We start from the raw sequence: 9183 nt of genomic DNA on the forward strand, positions 1-9183 counted from the left end.
TAGGGTCCGCCACGGCTTTCCCCGGGCTCCCGAGGCAGCCGCGCGGCGGGACGGGTCCAAAGGCGGCCACGCGGGTCCCTCGCGAGTTTCGGGGAAACGAAGAGGAAGCCACACGTTGGGGCGCGCCGGCCTGAGGCCGGGTGGGGAGGATCCCTGAAGCAGGGGCCAAAGGCAGGGCCAGAGGCCGAGCTCGACCCGCGGCTCCCTAAGGTCACGGACGCCCGGCCTCCGCGAGGGGGAGCGCGGGAGACGGCCGGCGCCGCCCGCAGCCCAGACGCCGGCGCCGCTCGGAGCCGCGGGGCAGAGCTCTCCACCCGCGCCCGACCCGCCCCCCGGCGGAGCGGCTGGAGCCCTGCGGCCAATCGCACGGCGCCAGGGGCGGGGCCCGGGCGGAGTCGGAGTGGGGCGGGGCCTGCTGGCTCCCCGCGCGGGGCGCTATTTACGGCGCGGAGCCGGTCGGACCCAGGCCGGCCCAGGCGGGAGCTCGCGGCGGGCGGTGTCTGCGCACTGGGTTGCTGGTTCCTTCTGCCGAGTGGCCGACCGACGAGAGCAGAGCCTGAAGCCCATCCAGCTGTCGGGCCGAGCGGAGGGAGCCAGGATTGCGGAACCGGACTGTGCCCCTCGCGCCCCTCCAGCCGCTCTCCATGCTCCGGCCGCGGCCCGGCCCCGCGCCCCGGGCATTACCCATGCACTACGCGCGCCGGGAGCCGTAGGCTGCAGCTGAGCCGCGGCTCCGGGAGCCGACGGGGGCGCCGGGGCCGTGGAGGGGGGCGTCCATGGATCGCCACTCCAGCTACATCTTCATCTGGCTGCAGCTTGAACTCTGCGCCATGGCGGTCCTGCTCACCAAAGGTGGGTGCCCGCCGGCCGGCGGGGCGCGAGCTCCCCGGGGAGGGCCGCGGGGTCCCGGGGCTTTGTTAGCGGCGGGAGAGGCGGCCTCCCGCGCCGAGCCAGCAGGTCGCGACAAGTTGTCTGTTCTTAGAAGTCGCGGCGGTGGCTTCGGGTCCACCCGCCCACCCCGGTGTCCCGGGGCCGGGCGCGTGGAGGTGGTGTGAGACCTCGGGGCGAGTGGTTGTCAAACTGTTTGTGCGAGTCTGTCGGTCGTGAACTTCTGAGCGTTTGCAGCCGCGGCGTGGGGCGGAAGTGGCCGGGAGGGACCGCAGTCTCCCGCCCCACGTTGCACCGTGCCCGAGTGTTTCGTGTGTGTGTCCCGGTTTGAGTCCGAGTGTCTCGGTTTGTGTGCGCGACTCTGTATTTGAATGTGTCTCTGCTGTGAACGTGTGTCTGTATTTGAGTGTTTTTGTCCATGAGTGCACTTGTGTGTCTGTTGTGTGTCTCTCTGTATTGGAGCATCTTCACTTGGGAATGTCTCCGTGTTTAAATGTCTCTGTCTGTGAATGTCCGTGTGTGTGTGTCTTACTGTCTTTGTGAGCCCTCGAGTGGTGCCTCCCCGCGTGTAGGTGTCCCAGGTGTGTGTCCGCGTGCAGCGGTGTGGGCAGCGCTACTGCTTGGGGGCTGGAAGGTGTGGACTCCGTCAGCGGTCCCTTTTCCCACTCACATCATATTTTATAAACGCTACTCAAAAAAAAAAAAAAAAAATTTGCAGCGGTCAGTTTCTTTTTTTTTTCCTTTGCAGGCTTTCGCCTTTTAGGTGGAAATAACCCAGACAACTCTCTTTTGAATTTCAAGGGCCCTCCACCTCCCCTGCCACGAACTCTGCCTACTGTTTGTCCTGTGAACAGATAATTTTTCTTAAAAATAGGAGGCATTTTTAGCTTTTGCACCACCAACCCCCCCGCCCCCTTTTCTCTAATTGCCATGTAGCAGGCATGAGGTTGAAGGATCAGCCGGGCCAGCAGAGATGATGTGCTACAGTATTTATTTATTTTGGAAGAAAGGCTGTAATTAACCCTAAATAACAGCCCTCGTAGCAGCCTGCAGAGGGAAGCCTCCCGGTCTATCAAAGACCGGCCGAACGGGGCCGGACCGCGGCTGACATAAGTCACAGATACCGAAACTATGCGCCTGATAATGATATAATTAGGGGATCAGAGGTTTCTGACTGCTGCGGACTTCAAAAGCTTTAAAAGAAGCCAGCAGCCTCTCCTGTAGCCGTCCTGACTGAAGCAGACATTTTTGTTTAATCACCACGTACAGTAACCAGAAAGGGGGGCAGACAGAAGAGCATTGTTCCCTGCTTCAAAATACCAGTCCCCTCCTGGCCTTTTCGCATGCCACAGGAAGAAACTTTATGAAACGGCAGAAATATAGTTTTAATACAGTAACACAAAAGTCTATTCAACTTGCTCCAATGTGGCTCCAATTAAAAAAAAAAGTTGTTAGAACTTTCCTAGTTACCTGTCAAATTTTTATTAGACTGTTTTAGGTCATTGAAAATATAGTCTTTAAAATAGGCTCTCATAAACATTTAAGCAGCATTTTGCTTGTATTCAGCTTTCTTTTTTTCTGCATGAGGTCTGAAGTGCATGGGATCAACATGGACTTTTAATCTGTTTTATTTCTTCTTTCAACCTATATGTGGAATTTGTCAGACTTAGGGATATTCAGTCATCACCCGCTTAAAATCAGTGAGCTTTCTGCAAAAAAAGCGGGTAAGCTTGGAGAGAGGAGTAAAGAATTTGTGCAAAGCAGGATTCTAACTGGAAGGTCTTATTCACTGGAGAAGGGAAGGGACCCTGGCCCAGACCTAGGACAGGAGGAGGACCTCTGGCTTTGCATGGTGAAACTCAAGTTGGCAAAGATCTGTGTTTAGTTGGCTGGGTTTTCTTTTTTTTTTTTTTTTTTAAAGAACTGAAGCACTAGGAGCCTTATGGTGGCATGGAATTTGGACAGATAATTAAATGAGACATCTTACTCAGGCATTCACGAAAGGAGGAGAAAGAAGAAAGGTGAGGCTGGGAGATTTGTAGAGCAGCAGTGCCTGGTGTTGGTGTTTAGTTTCAGAGCTTTGGTTTCAGAGCTTTGGTTTCTGTAACTAAGACTTCAGATGGAGAAGCTGGGGAGAGGCATGTACCTGAGTTCAGTTCACAGCAGGCTACAGCCGTGGCCTGTGACAGTGGCCGAGGTCCACCAGGTCAAGTATCATGTGAGTGATCTTTCCCAGCCCCAGATTGTTTCAACCAGAAATTGACATGGAAGTCTCAGATCTTGTGGCAGAATGTTAACCCGCTTGCAACTCACAAACTAAGTTTTATAAAGGAAACTTTTAATCACTTCCTGTAGAAAAATTTGAGGTTTCCTTAAGGATTTTTCATTCAAGCAGCAGAGGATTTTCAGTTTCAATGTTTCCCGTTTTAGATCCCATGTTGAATTACACATAAAACTGGGGAGTTGAGGGGTGGGGGGAGGAGGGAGCCTTGCAGTTTCACCCCCTCCTCCCTGCCCCCAGTTTTATGACTTTCCATTTGGGCTGAAAGAAATTGACTTTGGCAAGCAAACCACTAATTGTAAACTGCCTAGTTCCTGTTTTACAATATCTGACTAAAAGCTCCCCTGCATGAACAGATCTTTATAGGCAAAGTTTGCCTTTTCTAGAGAGGTTGCAAATAGCTGCCCAGTTTCATAGTTTTAAAACCTCCTGACCAGAGCAATTTCTAGATTGTTGTGTTTCTAGTTAATAACTTTATAAGGTGTTAGCGAAAGCTCTTAAACCTTGGCACAGCCCTTCGAGGTAGTAAACAATTCAGCAGTTCCGATCAAATATTTATACTGACAAAATCAAAAAGCCTAGCATTTTATGTTGTATGGTCATGTAGGATTAAAACAAGTCAATAATGTAATTTACCTTACGGTAGGAGAAATCCTGGTGATGATTATTTTGCTTCAAAGACAAAAGTGTTTTTAATTACTTGCTAGCTTATCCTACACTGAACTTTCATCCTCTGCTATGTGGATTAATACATTTCTAAGATGATATTTACCTGACTTGGGATTCGAGCACTGACTTGCACAAGGGGCTCTAGGGATCCATGTGGTCAGCCCTTCTAAGCCCTCAGCTGAATATTCCCTAAAGTGAATGTCTTCGAAATTTGGGGTCTGGTGGCGCTAGCGGTAAAGAACCCACCTGTCAATGCAGGAGACTTTAGAGACACAGGTTCAGTCCCTGGGTTGGGAAGATCCCCTGGGGAAGGGCATGGCAACCCACTCCAGTATTCTTGCCTGGAGAACCCCATGGACAGAGGAGCCTGGTGGGCTATAGTCCATGGGATCTCAAAGGGTCAGACATGACTGAGCGACTTAGCACAGCACAGTTGTTGAAGCTGATGCTTTATCTGGTCTCTGAAGCCATTTGATGCAATTGCCCATCATTTTCAGGTGAAATCAGATGCTACTGTGATGCAGCCCACTGCGTGGCTACTGGTTACATGTGTAAATCTGAGCTGAGCGCCTGCTTCTCCAGACTTCTGGATCCTCAGAACACCAATTCCCCGCTCACCCATGGCTGCCTGGACTCCCTGGCAAGCACAGCGGACATCTGCCAAGCCAGACAGGCTCGCAACCACTCCGGCAGCCCCTTGCCCTCTTTGGAGTGCTGTCACGAAGACATGTGCAACTATAGGGGGCTACAGGATGTCCTCACCCCGCCCAAGGGGGAGGCCTCAGGTAGGAGTGGCACCCCCCTGACCAAACCCTCGCTTGGCCTCGAGGCTTGTGACAGCCGTGGCTTTGTCTGTCTGCTATTGATTTTGTTGTTGATGTAATTAGAGACGGCTGAGGGAGAAGCCAGGCTGGGTGCAAAGATGCATCTCCATTGAGTGACTTTCATGTCTGCCTGAGCCCTAGATATCTGTCTGCATAATAGGTTTTGCCTGTTTTTTTCCAATATTTTGAAGCCATTAAAAGGCCATTAATAATCAAAATAAACAAATGTTTTTGGAAGCTCCTCTGCCTCGTTGGGCAGCATTTCTGTTCTAAATGTTGATTGAATCGGAAACCTCTGTTTAAAGGGATTGCTGTTGTTCAGTCACTCAGTTGTGCCCAACAGTTTGTGACCCCATGGACTGCAGCACGCCCGGCTTCCCTGTCCTTCACCATCTCCTGGAGTTTGCTCAAACTCATGCCCATTGAGTTGGGGATGCCATCCAACCATCTCCTCCTCTGTCATCCCCTTCTTCTGCCCTCAATCCTTCGAAGCATCAGGGTCTTTCCCAGTGAGTCGGCTGTTTGCATCAGGTGGCCAATATATTGGAGCTTCAACTTTAGCATCAGTCCTTCCAGTGAATATTCAGGGTTGATTTCCTTTAGGATTGACTGGTTTGATCTCCTTTAAGGGGGAGTACTGCATTTAAAAGGAGAGATGCTCTCGAAAAGCTCCAGGAAGGGGTGACCATGTTTGATGGGTTTGCTTTTGCCCCCTCTAGGACAAGGGAACAGGTATCAGCACGATGGTAACAGAAACCTCATCACCAAAGTGCAGGAGCTGACGTCCTCCAAAGAGCTGTGGTTCCGCGCAGCAGTGATCGCAGTTCCCATCGCTGGGGGGCTGATCCTGGTGTTGCTAATTATGCTGGCCCTGAGGATGCTGCGGAGCGAGAACAAGAGGCTGCAGGAGCAGCGGCAGCAGATGCTCTCACGTTTGCACTACAGCTTCCATGGACACCACTCCAAAAAGGGGCAGGTGGCGAAGTTGGACTTGGAGTGCATGGTGCCCGTGAGTGGCCATGAGAACTGCTGTCTGACCTGCGATAAGATGAGACAAGCCGACCTCAGCCACGACCGCATCCTGTCGCTTGTGCACTGGGGCATGTACAGCGGGCACGGGAAGCTGGAGTTCGTATGACTGGGCCTCACGGAACTGGATGTCTGGGACCCTCTTGAGTTCTGCTGGGCGGGAGCACTTTATCTGAAGAAAAAACTAGCTCGCGTCATCATCTGCGAGAGATGGAATGACCTCTGCAAACAGCATCTTGGCTATTTCTTCTGAAGGATTATTTGCACAGACTTAAATACAGTCAAAATGTATTATTTCCTTTAAAATTATTAAAAAGCAAAGAGAGGACTCTGTACACTGTTACCAGGGTTATTTGCATCCAGAGGGAGCTAGAATTGAGTACCTAAATAAACAAATGTGTTCTCTGTAAGCTCCTTCATCTGGATTTATTGTAAAGATTTAAAATATATATATATATATATTTTGTCTGAAATTTAGTGGTGTCTTGTCATAAATTAAAAACTAAGCCAGAAGGGCAAGGAACTACATGTTAATTATACAACTGAAGACCTATGATTGCTCAGTGTAGGATCTCAACTATAGATTTTGGCTTGACTCTTTTTTTTCTTAACAAGACCAAGATCTTGTTTGTTCTTACATGGCCAATGTGTCGTTTTCTTACAGCGTGGAGAATTTCTAAATGTGTACTGCCCATCATTCAGTGTCTTACCCACAGTTTTTTGTTAGGATAATTCTGGTTTTAGCTTTCATCAAAGAGAAATTGGAAACTTATTTATACCTGAGTCAGATATCATTGATCAATTTCCGAAGTTGCCTTAGCAAAAGGTGATATTTATCAGCTTGGTCCAAGTGCTCTGGAATTTGTTTTTAAATGTGTCTCTACCTCCCATCAGAAAAGGAAAAAAGCCTACTAAATGAATCTTTTTTTTTTTTTCAAAGTTAATCACTGTCTACTTTTACTGTTAATTAATTCATCAGTTTATTCTGGACTTAATTAAATATTTTGGACCCCAAATTAGCCAAACATTATTGTCTCATGCTTGTAGTTTTTAAACCTTCCTTCAACAGAGTGTTATAATGATAAATTTTTTTTACTTCTCAATCTTAGATTTTCAATAGTGAACATTATACGTCAGTTAAGATTTAAATAATAATTTCTCCCCCAAATGATTCTTTTATTAATATAATCAAATAGACTGTTGATTTTAGCCACTAACACACTAAATAATAGTGTTTCCACTCCTGGAGGACTTTGGCAATAAAGCCCAGCCTGAATTTAAAGCTATGCCAGATGTGTACTTTTCCTCTAAAATGGGTCTTTATTATTATCTTAAATATGGGAATAATTTGTAGGTTCTTTTCTTGATTCTTTTGTATATTTGAAACTTTTGCTTAAAAATTAACCTATAGCCTGCATATTTGAGTACCTGTGGGGTTTCCTTTTATGAATGTTAAAAAGGATTTTTTGCATATATTCGGGGATATTTTATGATCAGCATACTTTGGGTCCCTTAAGACAGGTGCCGTCACTCAGTTGATGGAAGAATCTGAGTTGAAATGAGTAGTCTAAAAATGAATACCTAGGTTATTTAATAACTAATAAGCCACAGCCCCAAATAAATTAGGCTATGGAATAAATACGTGTTTTAATAAATGACGGCATTCATATTGTGCTTTTTGAGACTGAGAATTCTTGCATGTGTGACTTACAGTTCATAAAGTGTTACATTTTCTGTGCATCCATTTTTTTTGAGAGAGTTAAAGAATTTGGGGGCCTAACTCTCCAAACCTAAGGGAAGAGAAGGAATCAAAATGGCCAGTTGGTGAAATTTTTGCCCTCACCATCTCTTTCAAGCTTTAGATCAAATTACAGTAGTTTTGGGGCTTGAAGATTAAAAGGCTTCTTGTCACTTCTGTGTTCTTATGTCATGAGTGCATCGTGCAAGTACCATGGATTCTAAAGTGGCCTCTCCTTGCTCACCCTGCTGTTTCTTATTCATCACATTTCTTCCCAATACCAGTTAATTAGGAGCTCAGGAATTCATTAGGAAATAAAACCATGAAGGATTGAAATTCATCCTCTTTGAAACAATTTGACAACAGTGAACTCCAGGGAAGTTACAGGAACTTCCTCCGGAGAAGACCCAGGGAAGCCCTGGTGTGTGTGGTGCTAAGATCACAGACCTTTAATAGATGAATAGAAAAGCCTCCACCTGGTTCTTCTGGGCTGAGCTTAAATCTGCAAGGCTGTTCACACTTCCCTGTTGGGTAGGCTGCTGGCTCTGTGCCCACAGTGGGGCTCTAGTTGTAGCCACGTAATAGGTGGGCCCTGTCTCTTTTCCTAACAAATCCTCTCCCTTATTTAATATTTGTGTATTGCTGCCACCAGTTTTAAAGTCAAATCTGCACATAACTTGGCCTTTCAGCAAAAATATTGTAGGTTTCTCCACTTTGATTTTTCTAAGAGCTAAATATAAAGTCTACTTTTGGTTCCCTGTGAGAATATAGAGGTTGCCAAGAGTGGAGATAAAAGACCCTTCATGAAATTGCGACCTACCTGATTCGGTGATGTAAGGAGGATGACGGGTTTGTTTGTTTTTCCCTCGTAGAGATGTTTGCCGTTCCTTGGAGGTGTCAGTGCATGATCAGGAACAGTCCTTGTTTGATGTGGACATAGAACTCCCCCCAAAAGTGATTTTCCCTTTTTAAGCGGAAATTTGCCCAAACCAGAGATAAATGGTTGTCATGATATTTCTGTATCTGCACCCCTTAAACATTCTGCCCCTTCTGAAAAAACTCTGTCCGTGGTTACATCTTTTATGTTATTCCCCCCTCCCCCTCCCCGTCCCGTCCCTTATTTTGAATGGCTCCGAGGCTTCCTAGAAATTGACTGGTGTGTCTCTAATTTCTGCTGAACTGATTTTATTAAAAACACTGCACCATAGGGGGTTTGACCTCCCTCCTAAAATACCAAACATGTCTGCTTTAGAAAATCACAAAGGTCTCTTCTGAAGAGCTTGTAAATCTGGTTTCAATATGGCTTGATTATAGACTAAAAGCTTGAAAGCGGTGGCATCTAGTATCGAGTCTGGAAGTAGCCTTTTTGGGGCCAGGACAGCTTTTTTCTTTAAAGCCTTTAATTGGTCCTCTTCTGTGTCTCTTCACCCACATAACTTTAAACCTTCAAAAGCTACATGGTGTGATGAGGTTGAACTTAGCCAAGGGAGCAATCAAGAGCACTTGGGCGTCTCGCAGCCTGGATTCCTATGTAGACTCCATTCCCATCAGCTGTGTGAACTTGGGCACTTTACTCAGGCTCTTTGGCTACTCAAGTTTGGTTCCCCATACCATGGGGGCAGTAATTACACTTTATATGACAGTTGTGGGGAGGTATGGAAGTAGGTCGGAGAAGGCGATGGCACCCCACTCCAGTACTCTTGCCTGGAAAATCCCATGGATGGAGGCGCCTGGTAGGCTGCAGTCCATGGGGT

General features: G+C 47.4%; 1 protein-coding gene across 1 annotated transcript; it reads left to right on the forward strand.

The window, feature by feature from the left end:
* The first annotated feature begins 426 nt into the window (after window positions 1–426).
* BAMBI (BMP and activin membrane bound inhibitor) lies at window positions 427–7365 on the forward strand. The gene is made up of 3 exons (XM_027559734.1): window positions 427–852; window positions 4336–4623; window positions 5382–7365. The coding sequence occupies exons 1-3, from the start codon at window positions 777–779 to the stop codon at window positions 5798–5800; spliced, it is 783 nt and encodes a 260-aa protein (XP_027415535.1). The 5' UTR covers window positions 427–776; the 3' UTR covers window positions 5801–7365.
* Window positions 7366–9183: the final 1818 nt, after the last annotated feature.

Source organism: Bos indicus x Bos taurus, chromosome 13, assembly GCF_003369695.1.
Source record: "Bos indicus x Bos taurus breed Angus x Brahman F1 hybrid chromosome 13, Bos_hybrid_MaternalHap_v2.0, whole genome shotgun sequence".
Lineage (NCBI taxonomy): Eukaryota > Metazoa > Chordata > Mammalia > Artiodactyla > Bovidae > Bos > Bos indicus x Bos taurus.